The 20,069-nt window shown below is 43.0% G+C and overlaps 1 protein-coding gene across 1 annotated transcript in view; it reads left to right on the top strand.

Annotated features, from left to right (window-relative positions):
- UNC5D (unc-5 netrin receptor D) overlaps positions 1-20,069 on the top strand; it is a 647,189-nt gene that overhangs the window by 563,626 nt on the left and 63,494 nt on the right. The window contains exons 9-11 of the mRNA XM_069572893.1: positions 4,511-4,696; positions 9,113-9,490; positions 15,445-15,529. Of these exons, the coding sequence (XP_069428994.1) occupies positions 4,511-4,696; positions 9,113-9,490; positions 15,445-15,529 (649 nt within the window). The remainder of the gene's footprint in view (positions 1-4,510; positions 4,697-9,112; positions 9,491-15,444; positions 15,530-20,069) is intronic.

Consider the following 20,069-nt stretch of genomic DNA (forward strand, 5'->3'; position numbering starts at 1 on the left):
TTCATTTTGTGTAGCTATCTAATCCTATAAAATAGATGATAATCTGATACTTAAACTCATAATGTGGGAATTGAGCTAAATTTCCATGAATAAGTGGCATTAATATGTCTTCCAAATGAGAGTCCTGTAAAGAGAGGAAGGCAAACTAAATACATAGCCCTTAAATTTAGTCCTTGGGGTACATAAGTCACTATGAATGACTAGGTATGATTATAATTTATAAGGACAGGAGCTTGTGAATACCTAGTCCTTGAACTCTGAAGTTCTAAAGGACTTTGAAAAGTCACTTAGCCTTTCTCACCAGCTTTGACCAAAAATATAATAACTGCAGACTATTGTCAAGTCATGCTGGTTTTGAGAAACTCTAAAGGAGATTTCACAAGCTTCCTCAGAAATGCAGCGCAGTTGTTTTTTCTTTAACAACCCTCCTTGTAGAAAAGGTCATTTTAATATCTAACAGAGTCCCAATTGCTATAATAAAAGGCCGGGTCCTCCTTTTCAGCCCTTGTTAGAGTAGGTGACGAGCTGGTTACTGGCTTCATCATAAATGTAGGTTCATTGGGCACCTACTGTGAGCTTCTTTTTAGAACCACGCTTTATGCATTAAAGATCCCCACAAGCCACTTTATAGTTCTCTTTTCTTCAGGCCAAATGAACCCATAAACATTTCCTTTCCAGGGTCCTAGTTTCCAACTACTAATCTTTGCAGCCTTTCTCTGTAGATATTTCACACTCCTTCCAGCAATGAACAGATCCCTCTGTAGTTTCTGACTAATTTGCAATATAAGATATTTCCCCATCGTTTATATTTTTGCTCTTATACCACATGTTGCGTCCTTCTGAACTTGGCCTAAAGCTTTCACAGTGCTTAGAGAGAAGAAACAGGGGTGGAAACCCAGGAAAGACATCAATCACACATTGATATGTATAACAGAATTCCGGGTGGGGGGAGAAACACCCTATGCCCACAAAGGCAGAATAGCCCGATCAAAGCTTTTTGTTCAGAATGAGTTGGGGAAAACAAACCAGCCCCAGATGCAAGAGTGAGCAGACAGATGTAAATGTGTGTGTGTATCTGTAAGGAAAAGAAGGTCTCTGTGGCAGGGGATCTACAGTCTCCCTCAGGCTTGTCTGAGTCCAGGGAGTAATCAACAAATAGTTGCACAGGATGACTCACTCATTTCCGGGGGAAATGACATAGAAGTGCTTGGGCCGAGCGTCAAGCAGGTAGGATGCCTTGGCATTCAGGTCATTAACCATCAAAAGATCCAAAAAGAGTTCTAGGAACCCTAAGTGATGTCAGAGTTTAGAGGACCAGGGGTTGGCAGGGTTGGTGGACTAGCCAAGGCACAGTCCAGCTGGCTTAGAGGAGGGGGCCCTGCACCGACAGATGGGTAGATAGAGGTGGGTAGGGCCTAGAGGGATGGGGGGTATATGACAAAGACCCGTCCTTACAATCGGAAAGGGGCACAGGGCCTTTGGCTAGCAGGTGGAAGCAAGGACTGCTGGTGCTCTTGCAATGAGAGCTGAGTGTGAGCACACATACACACACGCACATGCGGAGTGGTTCTGCTGTGGCACCCCTCCAAGTGCCCATGTGCTCACAGACACAGACATCAAGCCTAAGCCTCAGGTTCTCCTGGGGCCGGTCCTAGACACACATGAAAAGAGAATCAATTACCTTTGTAAGACACAGGAATCCTTACAGGGAAACCTACTCTACTGTCCTGGAGAAAAAAGATTAGCAAATGGTGGGGGAGGGGGGAAAAAAGAATAAGATGAAATAAAAGCAGGTAAATAGAGAAGAGAAAAAGAGGAAGAAGAAGGAAGTAGATGACCCAGCTTTAGAAGACTGAGCTCTAAGGATGACTGATGAGGCCTTGAGTCATCAAAGCCTCGTGTCTGCCTCTGTCACTGCACTTGGAGACCAGGGTCCCATCACAGCCTTGTCTTTTAGACAAGAAACAACAGAGACTATGGGCCACGCGTTAATTCACCCGTATGTCTTCATTTCCACTGAGCAGTTGACCCGTCACAAGTGTATGTTGAATGAGATCATTAGATGTAGAAACCAAATTCCCAGGGCAGATTGTTCTTGTAAAAATGAATCCCATGGACTTCTGAATCTAGGTCAAACTGTCCCACCAGGTGCTAGGGTGAGCCTCCTAGGGAAGCAGTGATCCCTGTATGAGTCTCTCTCCCTTCTTTCCCTATCCTAGCCCCAAAGTCCCCATATTCATGTCTAAAAGTCCTATAATTCAGTATTAAGAGGTTATTAAGAGGTTCTGCACATATTCCTGGAAGAGCAAGCACAATGAGCTGTATTTGACGTTGATACCTTCATCTAAAGGCGGAGACTCCTTTCCTAAAACAGAACTTGTATCTTGAGTACGGAGAATTCTGGTTACCTGGGTAGCAAGAGGGTGGACGCCAGAAACACCAAGATAGGAATCCAGGGGAACAAAGACAGCTTGTTCCTGCTACTGAGTTTTGTGTCAGGATTTCACGTCCAGTGATGTCCATTTTCAGCAGAAGTACTTTTATGCTGGTCATCCTCTGGCTTCTGGTCCTTCCTATTTTAGTACCTGGGAAGCTAAAGATGTCTTTTTGCATCTGCTTTGCCAGCTCAGTGACAGAGCAGCTGCATTCAGGACACTGCCAGCCTCTTTCTCTAGTTGCCGAGCAGGTGTACTCTCCCCAGATACACCTTTTAAGATGATGGTGCCATCCGTGAGCAGCGCCCAAGGACCTGGAGGAAAGAAGGGGGAAGGCTCATTGGGTTCAGTCCAGTTCTCTCCCTGCTCCTGGTACCCTGGCTTGCCCACACCTGTTGTGGCTTGCGTCTTCTCTCTTCTCTAATGATTCCCTCCAAGGATCTTAATTGAGTAGAGGGAGGGTGAGACTGAAAGGGGTGATGACTCCCCTTCTTTCTCCCCGCGTGACCCAGGTGGACACTGGAACTTTGGCAGTGGCATCAGTCTTTACCCTGTGGTTCTGGGGGGCCAGGGAAGACTACCACTGATACCCCAGCATCCCTAGCCCTCCCCCATTTGGACCACCATGAAGTGGAACTAAAGCCTAGATCACACTGTTTCTCAACACCTCCCAGGTTGCTGTTAGGAAAAGCATCTGATCACCCTCTGACCTTTCCGATACTGTTCTTGAGATGACTGTTTTTCTCCCCTGTGAATTATTTTGCTGTGTTGGCCTCCCTATTACTGAACTGGTTCTGCTTGATTTCCTTGTTCCTGCTTTCATTTGGCGGCACCTTATTTTATAGTCTACTAACTTTGTTGAAAATAAATTCAGTCGTGTGGTTAGTCTTCCTCACTTGATAACATAAGTACCATATTAGGGTGCGGTGAGCACAGCCTAAGTGCTGTGCAATTACAAGGTAAATATATGATGGGTTTATTTCATCTGCTAAACCCAGCAGGGGTGACAGAGTAATTACTTTTGGACCTGTTTAGTATGCCTACCACATAATCTGTAAGGAGATCAGTTATGTAGTGAATACTTGCCACCTTCCATTGTTAACACACTTCAAGACTTACATGTTCTTGGGTAGATGTCATGCCGAATTGCACTAGCCATTCCGAGGGTCCTCAGGAATCAACCATACCCCGAGGACCTCTAGCCAAAGGGTTGGAAAGCAGCTACAGTGTTATCTTGGGGGGTGGGGAGACACCCACCATCTAAATTTCAAACTAACGCTTTTATTTTTGCTTTGCCCATGCATTCAATAGGATGGAGTAGGAGAGGTATGGGAGAAACAGCATGTGCCCTCTTAGAGACCAGTCCTCGTCCACAGAAACAAACTTCTAGAGTCAAGCATTCAGTTGGTGCCAGGAAACATTTACCATGGACATAAGAGTGCCTGGGACCGAGTGTGTTTCATATCTCACAGCAGAAAATCGCTCATAATGATCGTAAATACCCTGATGACTGTCAGCGTTCTGATGAACTGAGTGACGTGGGCCAAAGCTCAAGTTCATACTCCTGAGCTCTGGTCTCTTGACTCATAGACCATGCGTTACCTTTTCACCTGAGAATGCTCTCTGTGAATGCATGCGCCCAGGCCATAGACAAGCAGAGCGGTTCACCCATATTTTGTCATTGTACGTGGGTCTCATGTCTTCCAACAAAAATAAAATATATATATATATTAAAAAAAACTTGGCAGGGCAATAAGACTTCCTAAAACAAGCAAATTAAGCAGTTGCCTGTTTTTCCTTGAAAACTCTTATATCCTTTGCAAAATTGCTTCTGTTGCAGATTCCATTACGTGGTAAGCTACCTTAATGCAGTTAAGTTATTTAACTCGCATCCCTTTGATTTATACAAGGTCTTCTGATTATTGTTGGAGAGTCCAACTCGCAACTAGCCACATCTGTCATTTTGCCTGATCCGTAGCTCCAAAAATTCCGGTAGTGTTTCATTCTGTGTCCTGGGGTGGCTCTTTGACGCTGTTCCCATGTTGGCCATTGAGGATTGCTCTTGTGTCTTTCAGGCATCGAGAATGCCAGTGACATCGCTTTGTACTCAGGCTTGGGTGCCGCGGTTGTGGCCGTTGCAGTCCTGGTTATCGGCATCACCCTGTACAGACGCAGCCAGAGTGACTATGGTGTGGACGTCATCGACTCTTCTGCATTGACAGGTGGCTTCCAGACCTTCAACTTCAAAACAGTCCGTCAAGGTCAGCAGCGTAGGGCCCACAACAGCATGTCCTCAGGACCATAGACTACACTCATGCAGGACCCTCATGCTCTTTGGTCCTGTGTGAGGGTGGCTCTTGGCACTGGGAGCTGCTCCAGAATTGTCTTCACACCTTAGGATGCCAGGTTTGATGGAGGAGTCTGTCTGAGTTCTTGGCTGCCATGAGGACCAATGGGTCTCAATTTACTATTTTTGTTTAGTGACTCAATCATGTCTGTTTTGCCACCCTGCAGACTGCACCCCACCAGGCTCCTCTGTCCATGAGATTTCCCAGGCCAGAATACAGGGGTGGGTTAACATTTCCTTCTCTAGGGGATCTTTCCAACCCAGGGATTGAACCTGAGTCTCCTGCACTGCAGGCAAATGCTTTACCACTGAGTCACCAGGGAAGCTGCTCAGTTTACCATTACCCACATTTCAAATACGGCGTGTCCATCTTTGATATGTAGTCAGAGTCTCAGGTCACCCAACTTTCTATTTTAACCAGCCTGCTTTGGGAATGTATGTTTAGTTAACTAAAACATTTATTATTCAAAGCTATGAACCAATGACTCTATCAGGCATATTTACTACACTATTTATTAGATGCAGTTATTTTATTCAGTGGAGTTATTTCTATTTTAAATACGTAAAAGGATTTTAGAGGATGTATGATGGGCTAGTTAACCAGAGAAAAAATGAAATTCTAAGCCTAAATGACTCTCCACCTTTGCCACCTTGAAGCAGTCTTCTGTTGTAGGGGAAGGAAAATTCGTCATGTCAAACAATAGCAGTATTTCATCTTTAAAACAGAAGAGTCATTTGATTTTCTTCTAACTGTTCCTGATTGGGAGTTGGAGGTGAGACATAAATGGCTTTTATTTTAGAAAAAATGGAACTGTCTTATTTCCATAGATGAAGTTTTCTACTTTGACCCTTGTGGTCAATATTGTCACTTTCATTTCTGTTTATTGCTTAAAGTGCTTGTCCTACAGTACAGGACAAGAAATCTTACTGCTTGGCAGTGATGGAGTAGGGACAGGATGGTGCAGTGGAAACCCAAGCAAGCTAGAATGGGGAGATGGTGGGAGATACAAGTGACTTGACTGCTTACCACTCACTTCTGACACCTTGTGGCTCAGATGGTAAAGAATCTACCTTCTATGTGGGGGATCCAGTTTCAATCCCTGGATTGGGAAGATCCCCTGGAGAATGGCATCGCAACCCACTCAGTATTCTTGGCTGGGGAATCTCATGGACAGAGGAGCCTGGGGGGCTACAGTGAATGGGATCCCAAGAGTCAGATATGACTGAGCAACTAACACTTTCACGTTCTGGCACCTTGGCTTCTGGTCTAAGTCTGGTTGATCTCAGATAAAAACATGTCACCTCAATGACCTAAGCTTATGGGACTTAGTACATGTGACTTATTTTGGCTGTGCTGGGTCATCACTGCAGTGTGCAGACTTTTCTTCTAGTTGTGGCAAGTGGGGGCTATTCTCAAGTTGCGGTGCCCAAGCTTCTCACTGCGGTGGCTTCTCTTGTGGCAGAGCATGGGCGCTAGGGTCTTCCAGCTTCAGTGACTGCAGCGCCCGGGCTTTAGAGCACAGACAATAGTTATAGCGCACAGGCCTAATTGTTCTAAGACATGTGGGATTTTCCCAGACCAGGGATCAGACTGGTGTCTCCTGCATTGGCAGGCAGATTCTCTACCACTGAGCCACCAGGGAAGTTCCAGTATATATGATTTAATTAGAAGTACATCCAATGAACTGGTGGCCCAGACGGTAAAGCATCTCCCTGCAGTGCAGGAGACCCAGTTTCGATCCCTGGGTTGGGAAGATCCCCTGGAGAAGGAAATGGCAACCCTCTCCAGTACTCTGGCCTGGAAAATTCCACGGACTAAGGAGACTGGTAGGCTACAGTCCATGGTGTCACAAACAGTCAGACACGACTGAGCAGCTTCACTTCACTTCACCCAATGAACTAGTCTTGCAACTGTGTAAGAAACTAAAACTCTATCTCCATCAAATCATAAGATATCACTGTCTCAGACCTTACCAGTTAAAAACAGCATACACAGTAGTATGGGTGGCGGCTTTGTGTGTAAATTCAGAGGCTCTGAAGTCAGATTTGAATCCAAAATTGCTGTAAAACCTAGTAAATCAGTTATTCTGTCTGTCTCAATTTTTACAGCTGTCAAATGGACATACTAACATCTATCTCGGGGGGCCTTGTGAGGGTGAAACCACCTGGAATAACATGGCTTATCATACCTTGGTTTAAGTAAGGTACTCAGTCAATGTAGCAAGCATCCTTCTAGAAGCTGCCTGTCTCCTCATACCTTGACAGAGAACACCAGTGAGTTCCGCAGAGCAGCAGGCGGTGGGTGAGAGGGGCGGTTCCCTGATCTGAACATCTGGGGAAGGCTGACTTGGATAAGCTGAGACATCTCATCACCATGAGGCATCTCAGAATGTAGGAAACTTATACTGTGAATCTCTCAGAGAGTATGTAGCCTTTCCAAATTTATTTTTACCATTTTCTTTGACCAAGAACTCACAAAACTAGTGATACCAACAGAAGCCCCTTATCCAAATTCTGCTCTCCCCTGTATTCACGGTGAGGCTCTGCCTTACATGGATGCTCTTGTCTTCATGACATCCCTTCTTGAGCAAATATGACTGGAGAGCCAGCAGGGTGAACAGTGAGACTTAATAGAAGTTCATACGTAGAGTAGACCAGGGCCTTGAAAAGGAGATCCAAAGGGAAACTTGCGGTCGCTGGGGGATTATCTTCAATCAGACTTAACTCAAGTTGGCCACCAACTTTATATGTGTATATGTGTGTGTGTGTGTGTGTGTATTTTTCACATAAATACACATATGCAAACATACACATATGTGTGTGTATAGTAATAGGCAATTGAGACTGAAGTCTAACTCTAAGAAATGTTTTGCTTCTTGACTTGACAATAAGATAGCAGAGTCTTCTAACAGTACCCAGAAATTAAACATTAGAAGGTGAGGGCTTGAGAGAAAACAGCCCTGAGACCAAGAGAGATGCTTTTTCAGGTACCAGTGGAAACCCCTGCTCCAAATTTTTCAGATGTGAGATGGTTCTTCCACCCTGCTTCTCACTTCATAACCCAGAGTAAGGCTGGTATCTGTAGAGTTCAGTGCAGTTCTGTTACAAAGCTCAGCTCCTTATTATATAAAAAGATCCTCAAACATGGAAAAATGCCTCATGAAGGTGCTTTTACATCTATAAGGTGTTTCATCTCATTTTGAACCTGCTCCTCTGTGATTTGGGATTCTTAGAGCATCAGAACAAAGAGGTGAGAAAAGTCAGGATTATAGATTTCCTGCTGGTGTTGTTACAAATTATGAAAATGGAAAAACAATAGAAGCTAATAGGATATGGTCTGAAATTGCAACATTTTCCAAAATATCACATGCGGAACATTTTTGTCAGGCCCCAAAGGAAAATGGTTTAATGTGTTTTGGGTTTCAATTTGAGATGTCACATTGATGGACTGATATGGGCAGGAAGTTTGGAACTGAGGGTTATTTTGTTATTTACTAATAAATGAGATTACTTCATCACAAGAAAATATCACAGCATTTCTTTTTAATATTTGGGCATAGAAAAAAAAAATGGTTATGTCCCAGCCGATGAGAAAGTCCAATTTCTCATGTTTTTCTAAGGATTGTTTTTCTCCATTTGTTTTGAGTCAGAAAGAAGCCATTCTCAGCTGCTCCCCTTGTGGAAGCTGGGATCCTCTGTGCCTCTCAGAGTGACATTCGTGTTATTAGAGTGAATTGGCTGCTCAGACATGGAGCTGCTCGTGAAGCCCCCTGACCCTTTTGCTCTGAGGACACAACATTTTCCCCCCCAGAAACTGCCCAGAATTGCACGGGAGACGTGTTGGCACCCACGCCACCTCGGTTATAAACAGCACCACCTCGTCACCATGCTGTGTCATCTCTTTGCCATTTAAACTGAACAGATGTTATTTTTGCTCCAAACTGGATTGCAAAACATCTTTCTTTCCTATTTTTTTAGAAGCTCCTCTTTGCCAGTTAAAATAATCCCGTAAACAATCATACCTGAGTAAGTTGCCTGGTGGAGTGCCAGAAATACTTGTTTTGAAAAGATAGCACATAAAGAACTCGAGAAAAGGATGAGTTAGATCGGCAGCATTCAGGAAATTGACTGCAAAAGCCAGAGCTCCTGCTTCCGAGGCTCTGGACACTACTGATCAGCCTGTTAGAGATACCTAAGATGCCCAGGGTGGGTCTGAGGGGTTAGCCGTGACCTGGGCAGCTGGGGAGCATGCGCTGCGTAGTTTGTAGAAGCAGATGTGAACTATGATGCTTTTCAGCTTCTGAGTGACAGATCCATCTTCTCTGCCCAGGTAACTCCCTGCTCTTGAACCCCTCCATGCAGCCAGACCTCACAGTGAGCCGAACGTACAGTGGGCCCATCTGTCTCCAGGACCCCCTGGACAAGGAGCTCATGACGGAGTCCTCACTCTTTAACCCTTTGTCGGACATCAAAGTCAAAGTGCAGAGCTCGTTCATGGTCTCCCTGGGAGTGTCCGAGCGAGCCGAGTACCACGGCAAGAATCATTCCGGGACTTTCCCCCACGGAAACAACCGCAGCTTCACGACAGTGCATGCCAGAAATAAGACACCCTACATCCAGAATCTGTCATCACTCCCTACACGGACCGAGCTGAGGACCACGGGTGTCTTTGGCCATTTGGGAGGACGCTTAGTAATGCCAAATACAGGTGGGTGGTAAGTGTGCGTTTGTGTATCTTCTAGCATTTGTTTGAACATATTATATTTACATGATGATGTCCCGTAAGGTCCATTTTTAAGATGTTGACTCTTCCAGTGTCAGAGTGAACACCACCATAGCTCCGGAAGTTGGCTTGATTTACACAGCAAACCAGAAGCAGCGCTAACATTACACTCTGCCATCTGCCTCTCAGCATGGACCGTACACTCCGTCAGATGCCCTGTTAGGGCCGACAGCCATGCTGGCTCAGAAGGTTCGGGTGGTCCCTAGAGTTTAAGCCCCTTGAAATATATTTCCTAGAACATGATCAGGAAGCACTGAAAACATTCTTTCATATGACTGCCAAATACCGTGTTTATAGTGAAGCATGGTTTACAAACAAGTTGATAGATGAGTGAAATGACCCTCAAACTTCCTCAGTAACTGACGTAATGAATACAGTCAGCATCCATCACCCTTGCTATCATGTTGCTTTATGATGAGCAGTGATGAGGGTTCCTTTGGGGTTGCTCTTTTGAATTCAAGCTCGGATCCTTGGCTATGTAGTTCTCAAGAGTGCTTAAGAGTGTTTGTTTCCTTTTGGTTGGAAGACTTTCATGTTGTTTTGTCATGTACAGCCCAGATAACTTTGACTCTACCTATGCATTAGTCTTCAGAGTTGCCATCTAAGATGTGAGATGGAGGAAGAGAGCAATGCCCAACACCACCCACCCCACCCCATCCCCCCGCCCAGTATCTGAGCAACAGGATTTAGGGAGTGCTCTAAATCATCACTGTGGCTGAGAGCAAAGGGAAAAGACCAGATCTGCCATCGTTGTTAAAGATCTGGATAGCACTGAGCTGGGACCAGCAGGGCCTTAGCAGATTTCTCTGTAGGGTAAAACAAACCCATCGAAAATACTAAGCATTTTATCTTGTACAGTGAATTCTGTAGTTGGACTAGTCAGATGCTGCTGTTCTACTGCCTGACCTTCTAAATAGATTAGTGACTTGTGCCTGCCATTTGTTCCAAGTTGATGATTGGTTTTCCTATATCCTTTGCTTCATTAAAAACTTAATTTCAGGGAAATGGCCCTCCAATGCAGACCCAATAATGATGTTGAATTCTAAATTTCCAGCGCTCTAAATCTTCCCCGATGAGTAGGACGTGGTTAGAATCTTTTTGTACGTATGTATGATGCCCTCCTCCTGGTGAGATATGATGGATAGGAGGTCCACGTGTAGGGAGCAGGTGGCCGTATTTACCAGGTACCCTTCTTGTTGTTTACTTCCATGGTGGCTCAGACATTGAGGAGTCTGCCTGCAATGTGGGAGACCTGGCTTCTATCCCTGGATTGGGAAGATCCCCTGGAGAAGGAAATGGTTACCCACACCAGTATTAGTGCCTGGAAAAATCCCATGGATGGAGGAGACTGGCAGGCTACAGTCCATGGGGTTGCGAAGAGTCGCACACGACTGAGTGGCTTCACTTCTTGCTTAGTTGCTGAGTCATGTCCACCTCTTTCATGACACCTCAGAGAAAGAATCTGTAATTGGAAACGTGGAATATAGAAAAGGAAAAGATGCAGAACCTGCCCTTTTGAAGAGAAGAGTATGTACATACATCAAAATTATGAATTTGCGTGTTGAGTTTCTGTACTTTTATTTCCACTTTCTTACCTAGTGGTTGGCACTTAGGTGGCTCTCAGTAGTTACTGGTTGAATAGATTGGTCCCATCCTCATCTGTGTGTGTGTAGGGAGTACCAGGATCCATCCATTTATCACCTATATTTGTTTAATATTCATCATAGAATGTGAAATGAAATCATGATGATAGGCTTTTGCCTTGCTTCCCTTCTGACTTGAGAAGCATTTAGGTTGACAACCCAAAGTTCCAGTAGCGTTATCTATGATTCCCAAACAACTCTGTGAAGGGGCGTTTTCAGAGCTCTGCACGAGAAGCCCTAGACCAGACTGAAGCTGTTCGCTGGGAATGAATTTGAGAAAAAATAAGTGCAGGGAATTGAAACATATGCTCTGTTATTTGCAGAACATAAATGTAAAATATGCCCTGGGGAGCTAAAGTATAAAGAAGAGAGGCTGAGAAATTAAATTGTTCTCATGCTATCCATCCCAAATTATTGTGGGGTGCTTGGCAGTGGCTTGTGAGAAAGGTTGGCTGCAGTCCCCACACTCTAAAAATCATTTATTATGCAAAACAGGGACCAAAAAACTCAGGTGGTTCTGTTGTCCTATCAAAAGGCTCTCAGGATAGGTGGAGGTTGGGGGAGAGTATATCCTTTAATCAGAAATAACTTGTGAATGACTTGTTGAAAATGGATACATCTTTAGGGGACCACAAGTGTGAAGAGTTCCTACAGAGCCATCATTCTTCATAAACTATAACTTGCCACCAGCACCATCAGCTCCCATGACCTTTGCCTCTGGTGTTCGAGTATCTTCAGTTTCCACATACAATTTAGATAATTAAGTGAGGGAGGGAAGTACCTTTAAAGGATCATCGTACAACTTCTGATTGAAGGAAAGACGGGATCGTTTAAAGCTCCAGTGATCCTACACATTCAGGTTGAATTTCGGTGTATTATGAATAATATTTCAATCTAAACACAAGGAATTAAGCTGACTTGAAAGGAATGCAATATGATCTACTCTGCAAACAGCCCTTTCTCAAAAGTCCACACACATATTTATTCTGATTCGACTTGGGAGTTGACTGTCAGGCCCTGATAATCTGCAGAAAACTGCATGTCTCAAAACCTGGCTGTTTTTTTGTTTTTTTCCTTTCCTTTTTACTGAGAGTTTTCAATCCTATTCATTCATTCATATATTCATGATTTATTTTCGGAGAGCTTACTCTCTGCCAGGCATTGGGCCACATGTTACAGATGTAATAAACCATTAGTGCTTTTTTTTTTTTAACACACTGGATGATTTTATTTGAAAATTTAGAAAAGACAAACTAGTCAACATGTCAGAAAGCAAATAAATGATCGTCTGGGTTGGTGATCAACCTGACTACCAAAGGGTGCAAGGGGGCTTTTTGTGATAGTGGAAATGTTCTATCTTGATTGGGATGGTAATGTGAGTGTATACACTTGCCTCAAAACTCGTTAATTTGTATAACTTAAGTGTGTGAATTATACCTCAATCAGGGAATAGAGAAAAATGTGAAATGGGAGCACAGCAGAGCTCTTTTGGGTTAATTGCTCAGATGGCATTATTTCTTGATGGTGACACTCTGTGCTCTATCTCTAAATAAGGTCTAAATATCTCTTATCATTGTAGTCTAAAAGAGAGGCAGCAGAGAGAAAGTGTGATGTCAAACTAGCAATACAGAATGTCTAGGGTTGTGTATTCGGTTTGACATTTGCACACACTGAATATCACATGTATAATTTCTGCTCCCCAGCAGGGAAGGATGTAATGGAGCCCACTTCATTTGGCAGCCACATTTAAGGAAGGATGGGCAATTAAAGGAGAGGGCTGATCAGAGGCCACTGAGTATGGCAATTACTGTTCTCCTACTGTTGACATTAGGGTCCGGAATATAAATAGATACCCTAGCTGAAAAGCTGTGAGCAAGATTTAAATGGGCCTCATTTTTAGTGAAAGATACTGATGATACCTAGCATGTTACTGAACAATTTCCATAAATGTGAACCACACAACTTGTTTTGCCATGAGTCTTCCATTCCTCGATTCTGTAGCAGGGAACAGGAACACAGAAGGATATCAGTAAAGTCTGGCATCTCTAGGTGTAATTTTAGCAGCAGCAGCCTGAAAGCTTCCTGTGTAATTACATTAGCTCTAATGAAAGGAGAAAAGGTGAGTGCTGCATTATTCAAAGGATACCCTGAGATTTTACTTCGTCAAGATGTTAACTGTGTCTCTATTTCATTTCGTTTTATAAGCAAGAAGCTACATTCAAGAGACTCTCTGCCCTCTCTAGACTCTTCCCTTTTGGCCAAAGTGAAATAGTAACTTCCTAGCATTCAGGAGAAAAGAGAGGAATTTCCCAGTGTGGTATGAGGTGCCTTCCTGTGCCCGCCCAACCTTCGTTACATGATGTACTGAAGTAAGGCTCCTGAGTTTTCTTTCAATTTGACGTTGATAGGAATATCGCTAAGTTACCTTTAATCTTTTCTAGCATCTGTTGGGAAATACGGAGCCAAATAGTAGCTACACAGCATCGTAAGTTCCTAAGCTTATCCACAAGTTTTCCCTCCTTCAGTTCTCTTGACAAAACACACTCCTCCATCAGTCACCTCCCTAAACTGACTTTAAGATGCACCCTTTAGAAGACAGCTACACACCAGGCTCTAGCAAAAATGTTAAATGTCTCACTTATCATCCTAAATACCTTTTCAGGAAATGAGTGGATAGAAACAAAGCAGAGAAATACCTTTTAAATTTTAGAGCCGATTAACTGATACACGAAGAATCAATGCTGTTGAACTGTGATGTTGGAGAAGACTCAAGAGTCCCTTGGACTGCAAGGAGATCCAGCCAGTCCATCCTAAAGGAGACCAGTCCATCCTAAAGGAGACCAGTCCTGGGTGTTCATAAGAAAGACTGATGCTGAGGCTGAAACTCCAATACTTTGGCCACCTGATATGAAGAGCTGACTCATTGGAAAAGACCCTGATGCTGGGAGGGATTAGGTGCAGGAGGAGAAGGGGATGACAGAGGATGAGATGGCTGGATGGCATCACCAACTCGATGCACATGAGTTTGGGTGAACTCCGGAAGTTGGTGATGGACAGGGAGGCCTGGCGTGATGCGATTCATGGGGTCTCAAAGGGTCGGACACGACTGAGTGAACTGAACTGAAACACTGAAATTCTTAGTCTCAGATACGTATGATAGTGAAGGGTGTCAGGATACCTAATCTTATAAGAGACTTTTTACAATGCCAGGAAGGCTTTAATTTTTGAAATTTCTATTGACGTATAGTTGACTTACAGTGTTCGTGTTCTGCTGAACAGCAAAGTGATTGCATCGTGTGTTTACACATTCTTTTTCATTACGGCTTAGCCCAGCATATTGAATGTAGTTCTCTGTTCTATACAGTATGACCTTGTTATTTATCCATTCCATATATAATAGGTTGCATTTGTTAATCCCAAATCATCCTTCCCTGCCTCATTCCCCCTTAGCAACCACAAGTCTGTTCTCTGTGTCTGTGAGTCTGTTTGTTTTTTGCCATGTATTAGCTTCCACATTGGAGAAGGCAATGGCACCCCACTCCAGTGTTCTTGCCTGGAGAATCCCAGGGGCGGGGGAGCCTGGTGGGATGCCGTCTATGGGGTCACACAGAGTCAGACACAACTGAAGTGACTTAGCAGCAGCAGCTTCCACATATAAGTGATATCATATGTTTCTCTTTCTCTCACTTTTCTTGGTAATCTCTAGGTCTATACATATTGCTGCAAATGCCACTATTTCATTTTTTATGGCTGAGTAATATTCCAGTGTGTATACACATATACACACACACCCACATCTTCTTTATCCGTTCATCTATTGATGGGCACTTGTTTCCATGTCTTGGCTGTTGTAAATAGGGCTGCTGAGAACATAGGAATGCAGGTATCTTTTTGAATTATAATTTTCTCTGGACATGTGCCCAGGAGTGAGATTGCTAGATTTTATGATAACTCTCTTTTTCGTTTTCTGAGGCACCTCCATACGATTGTCCATAATAGCTGTACCGATTTACATTAGGATGACTTTAAGTAAAAATCTGAGTATACACTTGAAAGATATACCCTTTTATATGTCACTGAAGGAAACAATATCTTGTTATTATTTTGTACTTTGTGAAATTCCTATAAATTTCTGTGAGGTGGTCCATCTTTGAGAGCATCTGTCAGTTATTCAGCTGAGGTGCTTCTGGATAACTGGAGAATCTACAAATAACTTCTTGGCTTTTTCTGTTTCAGGGGTGAGTTTACTGATACCACACGGTGCCATCCCAGAGGAGAATTCCTGGGAAATTTACATGTCTATCAACCAAGGTGAACCCAGGTAAGAGACAGAGAAGAATGGCACATTAATAAGATCTTAACTATGAAAATGGAACTTCTACGGAAAATCTGAAGTTATTAAGATAATGTGACATAGAGGTATGTGGGTGAGAGTGTAAGCCACTTGGACTGTAAAGAGGAAAAAAGCAATTGCAAACCTGTTGGCTTTCCGTTTGTAGACTGCTAACCCAAGTCACCGACATCTAGATAGCAGACACCAAAATCAGTGTATCAGTAGCTGTGCTGCGCTAAGTCACTTGAGTCGTGTCCAGCTCTTTCGTGTCCCCATGAACTGCAGTCCATCAGGCTCCTCTGTCCATGGAATTCTCCAGGCAAGAATACTGAAGTGGGTTGCTATTCCCTCCTCCCAGAGGATCTTCCCGACCCAGGGATCTAACCTGTGTCTCTAAGGTCTTCTGCACTGGCAGGCAGGTTCTTTACCAATAGCACCACTATCAGTAGGGTCTCTCCACAAAGAGTCACTGTCTCACAGAACCCTCCTCTCAAAAGAAAAACATATCCTCCTGGGGGTACTCTTTGGTTTTACACATTATGAAAAATGCAGAGAATAACTGCCTGTGACCTTTTAGCATCAGCAGAACACCTGCCCTATAGCCGAGAGACAATTTCTTAAGCAATTTTTCTCAAAAAAAAAATAGTCTACACTTTAGTAGCTTTCAGATCTTACAAATTTCAGCAGCATTAAATTCAGTTACATGAACAAATACAAACCTTGCCTCATACTTTTTTAATGAAAGTAGCTGCTTATTTTCCTAGTGCAACTATGGTGTTTGCAGAAGTGTTTCCTTCCTCCACATGAGATAAACCAAACTCCTCTTTAGAAAGCAATTTCTCTTATCAGCTGGATCTATATACCTCTGGCATTTTCAGTCATAACATCTTGGTTAGTTTAGAATAGATTTTGTTGTTAGCAAAAAAAAAAAAAAAAACACACACACACACATGAAAGAAAAACAGAGAAACAGATGGTGTGAACAGACTTTGATAGCTATCTCCATAATAGGATTTGTTAGTATCCAGTGGTTTTCACTTTCTGCTCTATGGGATTTGAGAAAAATGGAAGAAAAGGCTCTGCTAGTTGGCTCTTGGGGAGGAATTGCTGGTAAGCCATGCTATGTTGGGCTCTTGTATTACCTGCTCAGTTCTGTAGACTGATGTCCTTTAGTTGGGCACCTGAAAACATTCCAGTGTTGAAGTATCTGCACTTGGCAAAAGGGAAACCAAGAAGCAGAAGTTTTATTCAAAAATCTCAACTAAGCAGACCTAAGAACTATTCTCTGGAATAGTCGCCTTGTTTTTGGATGGATTTATTGAAGCAACTCTACCTGTTCAAAACTGAGGTCATGGCCAATTACACATAAGCTACTAAATGCATCATCCTTCAAAAATCAGGTTTGAGGCAGAATCCAGGCAACCTTGCCTGAAAATCCTGGCCTCTTGCAAACCCTCCTCCACTCTGCACCCTGTTCCCTTTGTGGTAATGAGTCCACAGAGCCTGTGTTCAGCTCTTTTTTCGCAAACCCATCCCTACTTTCTTCTACCACATTATATGAGAACCAGCCCAGGAGTCTTTCACAAATTCAAAGGCACCTAATGCACAACTCACCTCAATCCTCACCCTTCTTCTTAGGAGGGCAGAGCTAGATTGTGTTCAAAGACATCAAACATGCAAGGAATTAAATAAAAAGGCTCCAAAATAGGAGAACTAGCTCTTGGGACATCCTGAAGTGGAAAAAAAAAAAACATAAAAATTTGCCGGAGCCCAGAGGCTTTGAAAGACGAATTTGGCCTCCTGGGATCACACCCTGCTAAGCTTTGCAAGTTTCAGGTTTATCAGTTTGGTTTATCCACCTGTAGCTAAGGTGTAAGTTCATTGATGCCTTTCAGGAAGTTGGACAGAAATAGAAACAACGTCCGAAACTTCCCATCTATGAGGTGAGCGTGTAACAGAGGATGGGGTAAAATTATAGGAAGCATACATTTCCATTTGCCAAAATCTTCCCAGCTCTTCCTGCCTCTCAAGGAAATGACTGGTCATTAAACTGCAGCCCACTTACCTTCCTTGGCTCTTCTCGCTCCTTTCTAAGAAGCTCCAAACTACATACTGAAAAAAAAAAAACCCTCTAAAAATAGTAAATGCCTTTTACTCTTTTTTTAAAGCTCAGGTAAATTTTTTCCATCCTTGCTAGGGGGCTACTCAGATCTGAGTTCTGCTTTTAATCCTGTGATTAATCAGGAGACCGCTGATGTACTATTTAGTGTCGTTTCTCTGTAAGATCACTTGAAAACCCATTTTCATCTTACGGCATCTGTCATTCTGAACTTGAGCTCAGATTGAGACCCATTTCCGCAAAGTTCATAAAGCTGGAACACCACTTTAGTTCAGAGGTGTGAGCGTTGGATTTTTCTGACTGCCCGTCACTCCATACACCGCGAATTACAGTGGGATCTCCCCAACACCATCTTGATTCTGTGTTTAAAGGCAGTTCCCTTCTCCTATTGATGAGACATTTCTGTTACTCTTTCCTGAGTTATATCCCTGGTGTAGCAGGGTGATGACTTAGTGGAACTGTAACGGATAGCACAGATGCAAATTCTTTAGCAGATGCCCAGGGATATAGCAGTGAGGAGTGAACCACAGACTCAGAACAAGCCCCTGTATTCAAATAGTCTCAGATAGATACACTTAACATTTTGGTAAGTTTCAAGTAAGGTGGTTCTTTGTCTGAAGTGAGGTGGTTCTTTGTCTGAATTGAATGTGCCCTGTCTCTCTTAGAACATCCTACTTGCATACCTGGGAAATTTCCAAGAGGAGATTGTATTGAATTAGCCGAAAATTTCACTCAGATGTTCCAGAAAACCCAAACAATTTTTCCGACCAACCCAATACTTTCTGTTAGGTAGAATGATGTCACTTTCCCTCCTCAATGTCCCTGCTTGGTCTATACTCTCAGACTTGAACCACCATCCTAATGAAGCTTTTCTAACCTGTTCTATCAGTCTGGACCTTTGGTTGGTCATAATGCTGTGGAAATAAACTCTGCTGACTTTGTGCGCATATAGGTACACATTAAATAGTTTGCTAGCAGGAGACCTTGCATCCTCGGAAAAGTAATTACCTCTGTCTCAGTATAACTTGCAAGGTGCTCTTACATGCGTTTAAGTCATTTAATCTCCCCAGTAACAAAAAAGAGAGGGTTTTGTACAGAATTTGCGATGAGAAAAAAGATCTAAAAAATGAAGTTTCCGAGAAAGGAAGCTGCTTCGCAAGGATGTATTACTTACCAGCTGAGCTGGGATTTGACTTCAGGATATCTAACTCCAATTCCACGGCTCATGGACTAAAGGATGCCACCTCTCCTTGACATCAGAGACTTTAACAGCTTTCTGACCCTGCGTTACAAGGCTTAGCCCCTGGAATTGCTCTGTAAGAGAAGCAGACAGGATCAAGTTGAACGTTCCTTAGACATCTACGATGGTAAATTGCTGCTGTTACATTATAGCTGAGGGAAGAAAGGCTGGAAACAGGTGTACATCAGTGCTGAAACTTAGCGGACATGATGTTCAGAGGCTTTTGAGCTCAGTGGCTAAGAGTGTGAGCTCAGGCATCCGAGCCCTGGGTTCAGACTCACTGCTTTTATTCATGAGACCACGGGTAAGTTAATGAAACTCTTTGACTCTGGATATAGAGTGGGTACGTCACCTATTAGGGATATTTATAGGATTGTATGATATATACAGTGATACTACAATCTTAAAGATGATAAAATAAATCCTAATTAATACATTGTATTTGATAAAGTATTTTACCTATTAATACTTTAGATAGGTATATGTCCTTTAATCTTCTCATCCATCCTGTATGGTGAAAAATAATTATTCTTCTAATTTTGTAGATTTGAAAATTAAGACCAAGAAAACATAATACATTTGCCTCAGGTGGCAGTGGGACTGGGCACCAAAAGTTTTTGAGTAATAATGTATTTTTAGACTGTGTCCCACTTTAAGGCATATTATTCTTGAGTCTGGTAAGACGTGTTTTATGAGACACGGGGCTTATGCCTAACGATGGAAATAAAACATACAGAAGAAACATGAAACATACAGAGAGGGGTCCAGATTTGGGGAAGACAATGGTAACGTGATAATTCAATGTGGAATTGTGGTGCAATAGAGAATTTCACAGAGCGCAGTGGGAAAATGGAGGAGACCTTAAGTCTATTCTACGGATGGATTTACAGAGAGAGTAGAAGGGAAGGTGGATAAAAGATCAGTAGAACTTAGCCAGACAAAGACCAGTATAAAAATTATAAAACCCAGTGATTTCTAGCTCCAAGATATACATTTTCCAGTATTTCTATACAGTAGAAGGTAGGAAGGAGGGTGGTTAAGAGTAAATAAATCCAGTCTTTATTATTATTATTATTCAGGTATAGTGGCTTTACAGTGTTACTTTCTGCTGTATGACGAAATGAATCATTCATATGTATACAACTTCTGGGCCCTCCCTCCATCCCCCG

Source organism: Ovis canadensis, chromosome 26 (assembly GCF_042477335.2).
Source record: "Ovis canadensis isolate MfBH-ARS-UI-01 breed Bighorn chromosome 26, ARS-UI_OviCan_v2, whole genome shotgun sequence".
In the NCBI taxonomy this organism is placed as follows: Eukaryota; Metazoa; Chordata; class Mammalia; order Artiodactyla; family Bovidae; genus Ovis; species Ovis canadensis.